This window comes from Cololabis saira, chromosome 17 (assembly GCF_033807715.1).
Source record: "Cololabis saira isolate AMF1-May2022 chromosome 17, fColSai1.1, whole genome shotgun sequence".
Classification (NCBI taxonomy): Eukaryota; Metazoa; Chordata; class Actinopteri; order Beloniformes; family Belonidae; genus Cololabis; species Cololabis saira.
Window position 1 is genome coordinate 6,138,312 of NC_084603.1, and position 17,819 is coordinate 6,156,130.

General features: G+C 40.3%; 1 protein-coding gene across 2 annotated transcripts in view; it reads right to left on the reverse strand.

The window, feature by feature from the left end:
- The window catches only part of slc35f3b (solute carrier family 35 member F3b), a 66,824-nt gene that overhangs the window by 2,111 nt on the left and 46,894 nt on the right, over positions 1–17,819 (reverse strand). For both annotated transcript variants that reach the window (XM_061745019.1, XM_061745020.1), the window contains 5 exons: positions 13,575–13,914; positions 7,899–8,118; positions 2,859–2,984; positions 1,807–1,999; positions 1,609–1,698 (listed from right to left, as the gene is read on the reverse strand). In XM_061745019.1, coding sequence (XP_061601003.1) covers positions 1,609–1,698; positions 1,807–1,999; positions 2,859–2,984; positions 7,899–8,118; positions 13,575–13,914 — 969 coding nt within the window. The remainder of the gene's footprint in view (positions 1–1,608; positions 1,699–1,806; positions 2,000–2,858; positions 2,985–7,898; positions 8,119–13,574; positions 13,915–17,819) is intronic.

The window sequence follows — 17,819 nt, forward strand, 5'->3', positions numbered from 1 at the left end:
TACAATTACATTTGATGAATGTACATGATTAGTGGTTTGTAAATTATTTTTAACTATAGGTTTGTATTTTCAAATAAAACTAAAACTATATGATTATGATATGACCTGATCACATGCTGGTACTGGCTTCAATGATTAAAAAAGAGATGATGAATGACAGATAATATAGAAAATATAGTGTGGATGTGATGTAGTACCTCACTATACCACTAGATGACACAGTTTATAGTCTTATGATATGGAGTTACAGGTATACAGGACTGTCTCAGAAAATTAGAATATTGTGATTTTCTGTAATGCAAATACAAAAACAAAAATGTCATACATTCTGCATTCATTACAAATCAACTTAAATATTGCAAGCCTTTTATTATTTTAATATTGCTGATCATGGCTTACAGCTTAAGAAAACTCAAATATCCTATCTCAATCTTAATCTTAAACTGTAAACCATAATCAGCAATATTAAAATAATAAAAGGCTTGCAGTATTTCAGTTGATTTGTAATGAATCCAGAATGTATGATATTTTAGTTTTTTTAATTGCATTACAGAAAATAAAGAACTTTATCACTATATTCTAATTTTCTGAGACAGTCCTGTATTTGCCTGCAAGGGTCACATGAAATGTAAAAGGAGCGTATCTCCATCTTTTCCAAAAAAGAAACTTGTTGCCCTCTTGGCTTTATTGAGTCAGTTGCTATGATGAATCACACATTTCTCAAGTGAGATGCTTACCTAAACTATTTGAAAGGCCAACATTGATGTTAAGCCAAGTGTCCCAAAGCAGAAAGCAACTGTAGCTGCCAATGCTGCTAATGAGCTGCAGGATGATGGATTACATGTTTCCAACAGTATTACAACTAAGGGGATGATCTGAGTTGGTGGCGTTCTAACAGCGATAGAAGCAGTTTTCCTGGAATATTAAAGTTGACAGGACAGCTGTTTCATGCAGTGTGACTCCGTTGTTTCAAATCTCCATCACAGCCTATTTGATGCAAAAATGACACAGTCCAAGTATGCAGTACAGATCTAACAGCCTTAGTTTGAATTATCATACAAGTGAAGAGATTTGTGTTGTCTCAGATGGTGAAACATCACTCCTGTTTGCTCCTGATTCTGAGCCGTCCGTTTTATTCACTGCAGAGAATTACTGTTGGTTTGCTCCGCTAAAGATTTTTCTTAAACCATTCATACACCAATTTTGAAGAGTTTATTTATTCATTGAAATTCTGTATGCTGTTTAATTATGAGCTTTTGAGTTCAAGTAAGCTGGTTTTTACTTGATCAATTCTTCAAATTAGACAAAATAGATGACTTTGGAGCAAACATGAAAGGTCTTGTGAAAAGGGTCTTTATTATAATTGGGAAAACATTCACTGCACTTTATTAATTTTAATGATACGTCTATTATTTATGTTGCACTTGTTGATAATGAAACTGATAATTAAAACTGTTTAAAATCTGCACAATTAGAGAGACATTTTAAATGTAATTATCATTATTTATCAAATATTTATGACACATTTGGACAGTTCCAGACCTATTAATTAGTAAATGATGACCACATCTAAAAACACAGGGCTAGAAGGAAAGTTTAAAGACTTACTGGCATTAACAGGGACACTTAGGACGATGCCAAGGGAAATTAATGTTGGATAGGTTATCGCTATGCCAAAGTTCACCAGGACGTTAAAAGCTGCAGAGAGAAACAGAATCAGCGCAGCAGCAGACCACACCATGACAGTGACAAACCATTTATGAATTTCATAATCAATCAACTGGTCGCTGTGTCATCTCCACTTACCAAAGAGCAGGCCTGCAACCCCACAGATATAAGCCCAGGGGATGTCCGCCGGGGAGCTGATGTACTCCACGTGTGTAAAATACAGGATGATCGGCACAAAGCTGATGAAAACAAAGTTGGCGCTTCCGACGAGGCTCAGAAAGAGTGCGGCCTCTCCAAATTTGGCACTGCCCAGAACCATCTTGAAGAGCACCTGAGGAGAAGGAGGGACGAATGAATGTGCTAATTCTACCCCGTTGAGAAGCTCAGCGGTAAAGCAGAAAGTTCACCTGCCAAGTTCCTGATGATGCTGTCTGTTTACCAGAGAAAAACTATCCTGCTGATCAAGATATCACACCCTGAGGCTAGCCAATCAGATTCAAGCATATCACACACCCCTGTCAGAGCTTACAATTCACACTTCGATCTTCTGTCACTGCGTTGCATAACAAGAAGGGAGCTGGTCCAAGATTCCTTGCGTAAGACTTCATAAATAAAGGAATGTTTAGCTGCTTTTAAGAGGTTGTCTCTGTTGCAGATAAAATGTATCCCTATAAGATGGTGAGATTGGTAATAATGTTAATTAGATGGACACAAATTGTTCATTGTTTATTTAAAAGGATCCCCATTAGCTGACGCCAAAACGACAGCTAGTCTTCCTGGGGTCCAAACGTTAACATACAAACTCAAACATTACAAAGTCAATTCATTGAAATACAATTCTAAATAGAATCACAAATAACAAATCCCAAATAAAAACAAGAAACAACATCATACATATCATGTAAACTTATAGTGATGTCAACAAATACATTCTTAGTTTTTGTTTAAAACTAACCTTTCTTTTAATGTCACGAATTTCACCTGGAAGACTGTTCCAATGTGCAACTGATCTGTAAAACACTGTCCTCCTCATAGATTCAGACCTAGGTAAGGGTAATGTTATCTGACCACTATTTGCCCTCCGAGTGTTGTATGAATGAGTGTCTGAACAGTAAGTTATTTTATCATAAAGATATGTAGGAATTTGAGTATTTAAAGTGAGTACCGTATATAAATTTGAGTACAAATACCTTGTAAAGAGCTGACATTGAAGCAGAGGCCACAACAAAAGTAATGCCGATGACGGAGTGGCTGTGGAATCCATCAGCGTAGGTCATCATGACGATGCCTGCTATGGCTAAGATAGCAGCTACTATCTGTGGAGAGACATAACATCAGTGAATTACAAATGGACCACACGCGGCTCACAGTCTGGTGACTAACACGCTCAGTCCCTCTCTGCTGTGTGGGGACGCAGCAGGTCCATACCGCCTCCAAATAACTTTGTTATTCAGTACAGAAATCACAAGCCATGCAGGGGTTCGCTTGTCAAGCCATAATCATTATGTGAGTTTTGCAGTCTGCTCATATGGAGTCCACATTTTCTCATGTCCAAACAGGGACGCTTTAGAGCAGTGGTTCTCAATCTTTTTTCCTTGTTCCCCACCCTACTTGTGTCTAAGACCAGCCAGGTCCCCAAACCCGTACGTACTAGCACCAAAATAGTCTTTAATTGAAAAAATGAACATGAATTGTGTTTTTGATACATTTCTCTTTGGTTTACTCTGTATACATATGACTTTGTTTTTCTCCAATGTATAGAATACGCACAAAAGGATATAAAAGGACATAAAAATATTTCTGAAAAATGTCTCTTTTAATATGAGACCAACATTTTTTAACATTTTTCCTTTAACAACCTGTCGGAGTAGATTAAATGTTGAGTAATGATATAATAATAAGGAATGAAATCCTTTCCTGTGTTTGTCACCAGTGTATAAAAAACACAAAAAATATTCAATACATTCATAAATTATTCCTAACAATGTCTTATGTACATTGAGAGTATTGAGAGTACGCATTAATAACTCGTGGCCACGAGATAATCAATGCGTGGCCACGCATTATGTATCTCGTGCCCACGCATTATTTTACTCTGGGATGGCATTATAACCTACTGTCTGGACTTCGTGGATGCAACTTCCTTGGTGGGATGGTTATTCATCATTAATAACGGTAATTATTGAGGATAGTAATTTCTGAGAAGGGAGAAGGGGTAGGATTAAATAAGCATATGCTTCTTTCTACTCCTTTTCGGACATGGCAACATTGTTTTGTTTATTTATCCATATTTTTTTGTTGTTTTGACTATTTTGACTTATGTGTTATTTTATGTTTTCCCATGTTCGGAATAAAGCTTTTATTCATTCATTCATTCATAATTATAGTATATTTATATTATAGAGCAAGAGTATTGTCATGGCGAGTGAAGTAATAACATGTGACATTTGAAAAAAACAAAAGAATGCGTGGCCACGCATTAATAACTCGTGGCCACGAGTTATTAATGTGTGTATTAATGTGCCACGCATTATTTTATTTTTTTCAAATGTCACCAGAGGGGCTCCGTACTTATGAATGACTCATTCGCAAATATAATTTTTACAACTGCATAATTTCAAAGCAGACAAAGTTTTCCGCCCCCCCAGAGATCTCTGGCGCCCCCCCAAGGGGGGCCCGGACCCCAGGTTGGGAGACACTGCTTTAGAGGAACACAGCCCTCAGCTTCACGGTGGAAGCACTGCCGACGCAGGGAAGGCAGCTTCTGCAGCTTCTGCAGTGTTGGCTTGATTGTCTGACATTGATTTCTGTTACGCTGCCTGCATGTTTACAAACTAAATACCTCACATACCCCCTGATCCAGAACCCCCCCCCACGAATCCTCACTCCCACTCCCTGCCGCTGCGATTACCACGGCCTTCAAGATGACACCAGATCATCCGTTTCATCCCGCTGACTTCCAGCCTGGATGCACACGTGACACGCTCATGTGTATCGCACGTGTGCTCCTCTGTGCTTGTGTTTATACTGGAGCTGCGCATGCAGGGGTGTTTGGCCCAGGAACCACAATGGGCACGTGATGCAGTCCAGTTGAGTGGATTAGCTCTGCATTAAGGAAGTGTCAGGAAGATAAATGAGCTGTGTGTTTTTGCTGGTCCAAAGCCTTATAGCACTTTTGGCAAAATGACTCTTTCTGCACTGCAGGCTGCCTGTCAGTCAAAACTACCCGTTTCATTTAGGTGAACACGGGATTGGATGCACGGTCAGCGATAACAAAAGGTATTTCAGCACATTTTGAAGGTGGAAACAAACTTGACTTCCTTTAATCTTGTGCAGTTGTTCATGATGCAGCTGCGCGTTTGAAGGGATTACATGATAACAGCGTTATTGCTATGGCCCGTAGGCTTAATCCCATGTAACTCTCCTATTAAACAGTCGTGCCATTGTGCACAATATCACAAAACAAACACTCATTCGTCTGAAAAGGAAGTTTTAGCCTTCTCCAGCTTTCTCCTCCTCTTTTCATGATCAACTGTTCCCAGATCCCCTGCACTGCTGCATACTTCCAAACACTGCAATTCCCATGAGCGAGCAACAGACAGGGCGAGGGGGAGTGTGCAGAAGAGGCAGAGAAGCAGCATTTTTACAGTAGCTGTTGCTCACTGAGGCTTTTATCACATATAATGGGGGAGAATGGGTGTCCACGAGGGAGAGGTGGAGTGTTTATGTTTAAGAAAAAAGGGGGGAAACCCAATTCTGCTGAGTGCAGGACAGCTGGAGCTTGGCAAAGCGTCTGAGGTGTGCAGTGGGGAGAGAGAAGGAGGTCATGTCATCCAAAACACTGAAGCTGCTCCTTCTCTCTTTTTGTTAAGACAGAACGTGCAAAGAAAAACAAACACATACAAGCACAGAGCATCACAAAGGATTTGCACTCTGCTGGTGATTGTAAACACAGATTGTGTTGTATGATGAGTGACAGGGCAAAAGAATCCACCGTGGTTGCTACTCTCATCAACAAAGACAACTTTTAACTACACATATGGACAAATCTGTTAGTATCCTATGATTAAAGAAAGAAAAACTCACAAAGGTCACTGAAATAACTTGAAGCTCATGAAAGTAATAATAATTTGCTTTTATGATGCAAATTTCACCACACTGAAAATATTAAACAAGCATGTAAAAGGTAAGACGGGACTCTAGCCAACCTTGCATGAGGAAAATTGATGGGAAGTTAAAGATACAGATAATATGAATTGTAAGAAAAGAACATCTTTCAGGGGAATTAAAGGTGAATTCCAAGATCAAGGTACATCAGCGTTGGATCACATCATCCATCACTGCTTGAGCCACGCTGAACGGCCGAGGAGGACTTTACTATTGAAAGCAAATCAAAGCCAGACTAGCTACAAAGCTTCTGGGAGAATGTCGTCAAGACTGACGAGACAAAACTGGGCATTCTGGGAAGTCACATACGTTCTACATTCACATATGCAAAAACTAAGGCCTAAAAGAAGGGACCACTGTAATAAATGTGAAATATGGAGCTTTGGTTATGTTGTGAGGCTGCTTTGATGCGTCTGGCAGGGATTGTCTTGAATCTGTGGAGGTTAAGATATCATGGCATTCTGGAGGGAAATGAGCTCTCCAGGGTCAGAAAGTTCGGTCTCAGTCGAAGGTCAATGGTCCTTCATCAGGATAATGACCCAAAAAATCGTTGACAACATTCAGAAAATGTTAAGAAAAAAACAGAGTGGATTGAAGTGGATTTTCATGTATGAGCCCTCTTCAAAATCCTTGAACCTTGGGGGAACTCCTATGAAGAGGCGATGAGAAAAGGACATCCGTCCTTGCCATGACACAGTGGATAAACACCCAGGGAAATCCAATTCAGACCAAACGAGTGCATTAAGATATCAGAGAGGACTGATAGCAGAATGTCTCAAAGGCAGGTGGAAGGTTTATTAGAATGAGGGCCGAGGATTGATCCAGGGCTTTAGCTAGTCTCAAGGAACACAGAGCCGTTTCAGTGGATTGACCAGTTTTGAAGCCAGACTGGTGAGAGTCTAGGAGGTTGTCCAGAAAAAGGAAATTGAAGACATGTTTGAAAACAGCTCTTGGAATAACCTTGGACAGGAAAGGAAGTAGCAGGACCAGTCGGTAGTTCTTCTTTTTAAGCAGAAGCTTTACTGTAGTAGTTCAGATCCCATTTAACCAACATGAGTTCCATTTTGATCAATGACCTCTTATTGATCATTCAGGAGGTCATCCCCTTTGACCTCCTGGGTGCCTCAGGGATCCATTTTGGGCCCTGCCCTATTTTTTATTATACATGCGGCCATTAAGGTAAATTATTTCCTATAATAATGCCTCCTTTCATCTGTATGCAGATGATCTGGAAAAATCTATCGACCAATCAAGCCTAGTTCATCAAGATGCCTGGGATCCATCCACAGATGCTTAGGTGATATTAAAATCTGGATATTTTAAAACGTTCTCAATTTACACAAGAGTAAAACTGAATGCATTTCAATTTTTTCTTCCAAGACTTCTGAGAAGACTGTATCTCCAATTTCCCCTCACGTTAACCGTGTAGTCAGAAATCTGATTGATTCTGTCGTCAGGGCCTCTGGCAGCTTTGACCCAATACTTATAAGAGACTCCACCTACAAGGGTGAAAAAGTGGGGTGATCAATTTTGTTGCAGTCGCTGATTCCAAACTCTGGAACTCGTTGCCCCGAGTTACGAACCTCTGTTCAAATAAAAACTAAAGACCCAGCTGGTTAGAATAGCATTTGGCTCATAATAGCAGTCACTTTTTTACTCTTTTATCTTTATTGGATTTTTATTGCAATATTTTTTTTCTACGTTTTTATGTCTTATGATTATTGTTCTAATCCATGGCTTTATGTGATTTTAAGTGTGAAGCACTTTGGTCAACCCTGGTTGTTTAAAAACGCTATGCAAATAAAGGTTGATTGATTGATTAAACCTGAGGAAGCATTTATGATGCCTGATAACCGGTACAACAGATCAAAAAGATACACAACATGTAAATACTGATGAGAAAGCACAGGGAGTGAAGTTTTGAGGGTATGGCCTGCAAATTATAGTTTTATCATCTATCTAGCCTCATGGTACATTGTATTTGGGATACACTCTCATCCTTTTGGAAAACTACCTAGACATAAATCATGCACATACACACATAGGTACTAGCGGATACTCACCCTAACCCCCATAAAACGGTCTCTGAGTACAATCCAAGACAGCAGGAAGACGAAGGCCTTGTTACAACAGAACAGTGCTGACACGTCTGTCGTGTTGATCTTCCTGAGGGCCTGTAGGTACAGGTAGTTGGTGAGGATCCACAGCAGGCCAAAGGGCGCTACCTTGGTGAAAAACACCTTGGGCGTCAGCCCGTCCTCCCCGAAAAACCTACAGCACTCCCTGTTAGTGCAGTGAAAATGTGATATAATCCAGACGTTAATTAAGATGTGTGAACAAGAGCAGCATAGTCTCAACAAGTGATTGCAGAAACACTAATCTGTTAAAAACGGCATTCGTAATTAGTATTTCAGTAGCGACACATAAAAGGCTTCAGTGCTAAATCTGTGCTTATGTGGGACAAACTTTACCATACCAGTAAAATAAATACAGATGAAAATGAGCTCTTCCAGAATGCATTAAGATATAAATAATCAGCTTTACTCTTGAATTAAACAAAAAGTAGGATTGCAGGATTGCAGGAGTGTAGGAGTGCGCTTTCTTCTTAGACAATATCAGACGGCTAACATGGCCAGGATCTGAGATTATTTCTGGTGCTGCATGAAATCAAAGGGAAAGTGGTTGCATTAGGAGGCAGAAGTATGTTATGTGTACAGAAAAGTCTTCTTTCATCTTCTTCCCTTCTCAACAACACTTATAAAAATGCTGAATTCAGTTTGTGGGTAAGAAATGTGTTATGAAGAAGGGCCAATATGTTAATGCTTTAGAAATACTTAAGGGATTCATATGGATATCTGAGGGGAGAATGCAAGCTTTCAATGTATGCATGCTTTTAGTAAATATCCTACTGGACTGTGTGAGGACTTGATCCCAAAAGAGGAAGGAATCATCTCCTCCTGATTATTAACTGGGTGTCACAGATCAGTTCTGGCCATGCTGGATTTCCACTTCACACAAATTTGCCCATTAACCCTTAAACTTTAGATATTTTTTCAGGAAAAGCGTTATTGAAGTAGATCTTAAGCTATCCAGCAGTACTTGGGGGGGAGAAAAAGTACCAAACTGTACAGTTCAAAATACTGTAATATTAGCGCTTTTTTAAACTATACAGTAGATGCTGGATGGAAATGTGCTTGAATAAGAGCTGACAGCTCCAAATTTGCTGGCTTGGGTCACTGCGGTGCAGCCTGCGTTATGTAAGAGAGGAACCAAACCGTGAAATTTTGTTTCAGAGTACCTCATAGTGATCACGTCGTCTCTGTTACTCTGTGTTCTGTCCAATAATACGACATTCTGCTCTGCTGTGATGCCTGGGATGATTTACATCACTTCTAAACTACAGCTCCTCACCTTTTGTTCTGGTTTAAAACATGAAAATCATGTTGTTTTTTTCCCACTGCTACCTTTTACAGTAATTGCAGTGTTTACACTGAGAGCATCTGGCCCCGTGAAAAAGATGAAGCTGCAATTAGCGAGGAGTGGCTGGTGACACATTTGCCAGTTTCCTGCTGGATACTGTGGAACGGCGTCAGCCCGGGATAGCTGAGTCTGCACTAAAAGCACACTGACTGCTCACACCCCCTGCATAACCACAACACTTATTCAGTGATAACTTTGAAGCTTAAAACAAATTAATTTACACACTGGATACCTCATCTTCAAAACTTCACCGCTAATAGTTAATAGTTCCTGTCTGAATCTATGCTGAGTTTTTGTAATCTGATGTTTTGTTTTTATTACAAGCATTTGTAACTGGAATAAAACTAGTTTTGCCATAAAATAACTGTGATTTAGGTTTAACGAAGGTAAGATACTGCTGCAAGGAAGAGTTGTGGTTTAAGCACAATGTCACTTATGTAAGTGAAATATATTAAACTATTCAACAGTACAATAAGAAATTGGTCAATGGAAGGGGAGAAAGGATAAAAATGACAGAGAAGAATGTAGATACTCGCTATTCATGCCAGTGAGCAGAGAAACCGGTTATTACCTCAGCTGGGTCTTCGCTTCAATTGTTCAGGGGAAATTTCATGTAAATAGATGCCATATATTACAAATGTCATCTTGTGGTGTCTGTTTCTGTGCATTGTCTCTAAATCACCAGATGGTACAATATGAAGAAACACAGAGAAAGCTCAACGTTTGACAATCAGAGCAGCTCGGCTCTGGTCAAGGGGTGGGGGCCCCGAATCCTTGCTGAGCCTTAGAAGAGAAGATTTAAGTCACAGTGCTGAATACAGAATACAGAGCTCATACCACCCATTCTCAAACACTCCCCGCCTGCCTCTTTGCCTCTTTGTACTGAAGCAGCACAGCGGGGAGAAAAATAAATAGATAAGATCATCAACTGGGTGAGACTATAAGAATTGTAAGAAACTGGCTCATAACTGGATCACAAATCTGAAAGCCTCCTCATATAGAAAGAAGGAATAAACTGCTACACCAGTATGGAAATGTGTTATATTCATCTCCTTATATGAAAAATAGTCAACAGCTACATATCATCCATCCATCCATATTCTATACCTGCTCTATCCTTTGCAGGGTCACGGGCGTCTGCTGGAGCCAATCCCACCCCATTACAGGCGAGAGGCGCTACAATTCATGTATAGTTTAATCTTGTTTATGGTTCCTGGTTTTTGAATTCTGATTTTGTCCACACAAAAATAAGACAGTTATGAGCTCATTTTCAGACTGTTTTTTGTGGGGGATGAGCCACATGTGAGATTTATGAAATATTTAGCCTGGCCAGCTATCCAAATTAGTTTCCTATTTGATACAAATAAATAGTCTTTTTCCTTATCATTTTACATTGACTCCAACACAAACGCACGCAGAAAAAACTGCCTGGACACCATGGGATAGGCATACAACCAGTCAGAGAAACAAACCATGTGAGCAGGCAGACCACCGCTGCCCAGTTGTGACCGGTTTGGTACATTTTGTACCGCTGTGAATGGCTGTGAATGGGAGGGGTAATAGACCCATTTCAGGAGAGAGAAAAGACTCCCTGCAGAGGAAATGTATTTGGCAGGCCAGACTATGACACATTATCATTCACTGAGCAAACTAAAAAAACTTTCCTCAGACTGATTTTCAATAACCGCAGTACTTTATTGTTTTTTGAGGTTGCAGCAAAATTGTTTTCTTTTGTGAAAGTAATTGCTGAAGTCTAATTCATCAATGAGTGTAGACAGACAACACCGCTCTGTGGCTGTATTTGACGTTTATTGAATTTTTCACATTTTTCTCATTTATTAGTGTTATGGATTATTGTGCGGAAGATTGTAATTTTATAAAAGATGTGCGTTTCTAATTGGTTTTCCTAGAGCTCAGCAATCAAATGGACCATGCAATTTTGTTGACATACAGTAGCCGATTGCTTGTTTTTGATTGTGTTTTAGTCTGGCAATCATGCATTCATAATTAGCTTGCTGTACCGTGAAATTCACATCACCCTCTACTTGCATTATGTTTTGTCTCTTTGTGAGTTCTAATTTAACAAAGTAAATATATAGTGTTGCTCACAATTATTTATATCCATACGAAATTTGGATGTACAGTGCAATTTTATATGACAGTTTCCGGCATGAGATGATATTTAACACTAGGATTTGGTAGCAGACGAGAAAACAAATATTGCAACATTGCTTTGTTGGAAGGTCTGCAACTGCCTGAAGCTGGGTTTTTCAGACTACACACTGTATGATGTTATACTGTTGAATATTATGGTTGTCGTTTTCATATTATGCTGGTATGTTGCCTGCCTAATGGAAAAGCAAATAAAACAAAAAGGTCACATTTCCACCACTGTGGTAAAGTTTGATGCTAGTATTTTAGGGGATCCGTGTTTGTTTCTTCCTTTGTTCCAACATTATTCTGCATTCAGCGCTGTGATCTAAATCTTCTTTTCTATGAAGGCTCACGCAAGAATTCCTGGCTCCCAAAACAGATAAAACCCAAATACAGGACCTGTAGGTCAAATCATGGCTACTTTTAGCACTTATGGCTCAATTCAGTAATTATACAGAGAGATGGCCCAAACGTCATGGTCTGGGCCTAACCTGGGTTATATATGGGTCAAGTGTGGCTCAAAGGCAAGAAAAAAAAGTAATTTAGACCAAACATAGTAGGCATGTAGCTAAGTTTATGCAGTCAGTGCTCCCACTTAAAGTCATGACCATGTTTCCAAGCCAAACATCTGTGCCAAAAAACTTAATTTTCTTCTGATCTGCCCATGGAGTGGGCAGTAGCCATTTTAAAAGGCTAGGCGAGCTTGTTTTTTAACTGGATGACGTTGATGGACAAGATTGTTGTACAATGTCCTCTGGTATGTCTGCTTTGAGATGTTTGTATCAGGTTTACTCAGGATTCATCAGGATGTTCTGGATGGTAATTTCTACATCTTGAGTAGTCCTGTAAGTCTACACGGGTAGACTGTAGGATAACTAGGCTTTGGGCAGCATCAGACCGTCAAACATTACAATGATCTTAACCACGTAATGGCTGATAAATGGTTAGTGAAGAAAAAAAAAACAAATATTTCAAGATTTTGCTGTGTCTCAACCAGTGTCGATGTCCGAATCCCAACCAGAATGTTCTGTTGAAAGACGTAAACAAGTAAGCTTTCTGGCTTCAAAGATCATTGCAGAGGAAGAGTAGCCCACAACTCCAGTGGAGAAAACGTGTTAAGAAGTACTGCTGGATTGCTGTTATGGCAAAGGAAGGCTTTGCCAGTGATCAACGAAAAAGGGTATCAATAATTCGAAATTATCAGTAAGAAATTAACATAGCTGCCCACAATCTTTTGTCACTTTTCTGTGTTATTACAAGTCAGAAGAAAAAGAGATAAAAAGTAGCATGGCTAAGAATAAATTACATAAAGCTTGCTTGGTGGCAGGGCTGGGCAATATATCGAGATTTTAATATATATCGATATATTTTCAAACACGATATGGTACGAGACAATATCGTTTATATCGATATAGCTTATTTTGTGACAAATTGACTGTACATCAACGCTGACCCCTCGCGCTGGCAAAAAAGTACCTTTGTGTGCTGAAACCTGACAGTGTTGACAGGTGAGTTTTCCTGGCACAAAATCTGTAAAATGTACAGTAGTTGACTTGTTGTAATTATTTGAGATTTGCTCAAAGAGATGCAATATCTGTTTACATGTTTTATTTGAGATTTGCACAAATGTTTTGTTATTTGCACAACTGTCAACCTCAGTGGAAAAGTCTGCCTGTTACTGTCTACATTGTATTAATTGCACAGTGTATTTTAATTTAATTGTTATGCAGGAAAGGGATATTTGTTTTATTTTATTCAAGAAGCATTTTTATTCTATATATGCAGGCAGTTTATTTTTATTTAATTTGTTTTATACATTTTGATATTGTGCAGACCTCTGTTAATAAATGTACCTGTGTGACATTTGGCACGAGGCTTTGTATTAAAACTGACTGTTTTTATAAGGGTTTGCCTCAGAAAAAAATGAAGCTAACAGAGATGCTATGCTATAATGCTTTGGGGGAAACCCCAATTATGTCACAGAAAAAATATCGATATATATCGAGTATCGCCATTCAGCTAGAAAATATCGAGCTATGACTTTTGGTCCATATCGCCCAGCCCTACTAGTGTTGTTTGTTTTTCAGCGTGAGTGTGAGTCCAACCTGAATCTCTGCCTTGGCGTCTGTCTCTCTGGACTCTTGCACAGGTGGCCAATGTAGTAGAGCGGGAAGAAGAGACAGTTCCAGGTGGTGGCGAACCAGGTGAGGGTGAACGGAGCATCGAACTGCTTAAAGGTCAGCTTGGCCAGTTGGGTGGAGCCTGCCCAGGACGAACACACGCACATCACCATGGCGACCCCCCACAGGGCCTTCTGCACCTGTACAGCTGTTACTCTGACGCAGCAGTGGAGCCTCCGTCTGCTGGAGCCGGGGTCTGCTCCGGCCGTGCCGGCCGTTTGAGTGTCCGTGGTGCCCACCACAGTGTCTCTGGCGCGCTCCTCTCCTGCAGATGAACACATGGACATCAGACTGGGAGCAAAAACAGCGGCGGGAAACATAATCAGACAAAGCCGTATCTGTTAGTAGTCGCATTGTGTGCACTCGGTCTAAGTTGGGAACTTGTGATGGAGACGGTTCGGTTTGATTTCATGTCACTCATGTCTTCTGCCATTTTTTTCCCCCCCATGATAAAAATAGATGCTCTCGCCATTTACATAAGCTTGGAGGGTAATCAATGAGACCTCTGAGTTAAAAATATGTTGATCGAGTGTGACAGGCGGCAGCCAAACAGAGGACAAAAGAGGACAGATCTGATATCCAATCCCAGGCGACCTCTGCTCCACCCAAAGCATTTATGTTTGGATGTCACACAAAGGCACACACGGTTACACTTAACGTCTCCATTTCTCCTGTCAGAACCTGATTGCCTCCATACATCTTTTATCATACAGTAATTGAGGCCTGCTGTCTTCTGTCCCACTCGCCACCACGCTGCTGCTTCACAGTTGATTCCCTAAACCAAGGTCATTTTATCCCCTTAAGTCTTTAAACTCACTTACAGATGCACGCGCTGTTGCCTTTCCTGAGCAGTTCAGTTAGAGCTGTTGTTCATGTGTGAAAGTGAAAAGGCCAGCGAGATTAGAAGCAACACATAAGGCTGTCCGTTTAATGCACATTTATTTTGCAGGTTACAATAGCTGATATATTATTCATGCAGTAGTTCTACATTCAGGCAGGTTAAGTGCCGGTATTGATAACGTATTCATGTTTCTTGGCTAAGACTAACCAGTGTGGCACGAGTAACAGCAACAAGAGGGCAACAGAATCAGCAGCAACCCCATATAACATCCGTTTCCTAATAGGTGTTTAAAAACCACTGTGTATTTTCTTAGGCTTCATTCCAAAAATTTGAAAAGGAAAGATCTCCCTGATGGTGTTTCAAGGTGGTGAAGCGCCACAGGGAGCCTCTTGCTGCAGTCTGGAAACACAATGTATTTTAAAAAGCCTCAATCTAACTAAGGTTGGAGTTGCAATTTTCACTGAACGGTAGGAATGGGCGATATTTTACAGTTCACGATAAACCGTCAAAAAATTCCTCACGATAAGAATTTGTCATGTCGCGGTAAAAACGGTAAATTCCCGTTGATGATGTTTTTGTGTAAAGCTGATTTTTGGAAGGAAGGAAGGAAGGAAGGAAGGAAGGAAGGAAGGAAGGAAGGAAGGAAGGAAGGAAGGAAGGAAGGAAGGAAGGAAGGAAGGAAGGAAGGAAGGAAGGAAGGAAGGAAGGAAGGAAGGAAGGAAGGAAGGAAGGAAGGAAAGAAAGAAAGAAAGAAAGAAAGAAAGAAAGAAATAAAGAAAGAAAGAAAGAAAGAAAGAAAGAAAGAAAGAAAGAAAGAAAGAAAGAAAGAAGGAAGGAAAGAGGAAGGGAAGAAGGAAGGAGAGAGCAGGAGGAAAGAAGGAAGGAAGGGGAAAAAAGAAGGAAGGAAGGAAGGAAGGAAAGAGGAAGGGAGGAAGGAAGGGAGGAAATTCCTCACAATAAGAATTTGTCATGTCGCGGTAAAAAGGATAAATTCCCGTTGATGATGTTTTTGTGTGAAGCTGATTTTTGGAAGGAAGGAAGGAAGGAAGGAAGGAAGGAAGGAAGGAAGGAAGGAAGGAAGGAAGGAAGGAAGGAAGGAAGGAAGGAAGGAAGGAAGGAAGGAAGGAAGGAAGGAAGGAAGGAAGGAAGGAAGGAAGGAAGGAAGGAAGGAAGGAAAGAAAGAAAGAAAGAAAGAAAGAAAGAAAGAAAGAAAGAAAGAAAGAAAGAAAGAAAGAAAGAAAGAAAGAAAGAAAAGAAAGAAAGAAAGAAAGAAAGAAAGAAAGAAAGAAAGAAAGAAAGAAAGAAAGAAAGAAAGAAAGAAAGAAAGAAAGAAAGAAGGAAGGAAAGAGGAAGGGAAGAAGGAAGGAGAGAGCAGGAGGAAAGAAGGAAGGAAGGGGAAAAAAGAAGGAAGGAAGGAAGGAAGGAAAGAGGAAGGGAGGAAGGAAGGGAGAAAATAGGAAGGGAAGAAGGAAGGAGAGAGCAGGAGGAAAGAAGGAAGGAAGGGGAAAAAAGAAGGAAGGAAGGAAGGAAGGAAAGAGGAAGGGAGGAAGGAAGGGAGAAAATAGGAAGGGAAGAAGGAAGGAGAGAGCAGGAGGAAAGAAGGAAGGAAGGGGAAAAAAGAAGGAAGAAAGGAAGGAAGGAAGGAAAGGGGAGAAGGAAGGGAGAAAACAAGGAAAGGAGGGAGGAAGGAAGGGAGAAAAGAGGAAGTGAAGAAGGAAGGAAAGAGCAGGAGGAAAGGAGGAAGGAAGGGAAAAAAGGAGGAAGGAAGGAAAGAAAGAAAGAAAGAAAGAAAGAAAGAAAGAAAGAAAGAAAGAAAGAAAGAAAGAAAGAAAGAAAGAAAGAAAGAAAGAAAGAAAGAAAGAAAGAAAGAAAGAAAGAAAGAAAGAAAGAAAGATAAATTCCCGTTAATGACGTTTTTGTGTAACAAACATGGCGGATCTGAGAGCGAGATAGATTTATAGTTACAAAGGGGGAGTTGAATTGGTATTTTTTTTATCGTCATTTTTATCGTTATCGGGATAAATGCCAGAAATTATCGTGATACATTTTTTAGTCCATACCGCCCATCCCTACTGAACGGCATCTACAGGATATTGAAGTCTCTTACTATTTTTGTTGTCACATGTGGGATTGTTGCATCGTGCTTATTGCTGACGCCGCCGCTGTTCTCCAGTTAAATGCAATCTGTGTAACGAAAGGAACACCTGCCTTCCTTGGACAAGTGGCTTGCTGAGAATTACAGACGAGGGCCGCAAAAGGAGCATCCATCACGCCCAATGAAGCAGCTCATTCCTCTCGTAAAAGCTGCGTGTGACCTTGCCAGGTGGTCTCATCACTTCACAGATTAACTCCCCTGGTGACTATCACCTCTAATGCTAATATCCTCATTTGCCCAGGCATTGTTTGAGCATCCACTACAGCTGCTGAAGCACATGACAAATCTGACAGCGCAGAAGCAAATCTGGTTGCAATGAGAGGAGATTCAGTATCATTATCTAGTAATGTGAGGAACTAATGACTCAGCAAGGACCAATAAGAAAAAAAGAGAAAAAAAGAGGCACATACTCATGGATGTCTACTCACATTTTAGGAATAAGGGTAAGAGTGCATTTTCTATACTCTGAGTTCAAAGCATCTTTATCTTGTTCTGAAGGTCATCTTTTACTTATACTGGCTGATTTATGTTTTTTCCCAGCCCCCGGGCCAACATCCCACGGCTCCGAACACTTCTCCATACTGCACCGCAGCTTAATCTTGCAAATGCAGTGTGGGCCAAGCCAATCAACCCCCACACAGGCTCTGGAGCTCAGCATAGAGAGCTAAGCATTTTGGCTCACTTAGAGAGGTACCATGACAGTAAAAGTCACACTGAACAGCTTGTACTCAAGACCGAGGCTGTTCCCATAATACTCAAAGTAATGTATTCTGTTTCATTTCTGAAATGAAACATTTTGTCATTCAAGTTTAACCAAAGCTCTTGTGATTAAAGATTCAGACATTACCACCTGCTAATTTATCATTGAAACACGGACTAATCCCAAAGGGATTATTTGGGGTTGAACAATTTGCAAAATGTTGAAATTCGTACATTTTCTGTGAGAAATAAAGATCAGATATGGGATCTAACATACGAGCTCCAGAAAGGCTCCCACTGAGCCTGGGAATCGATCCAAGAACCTGCTTGCTGTGAGGGAACAATGCGAACGATAGACATGATGTTTCAGTATGTCCAGCCCACAGTGCTCAATATGGTTAAAAACGCACAAGGCCGTAGAATTAATTAATAGTTTGTGTATTATGACTTTAAACTTGCAAAAACGTGGTTGGTA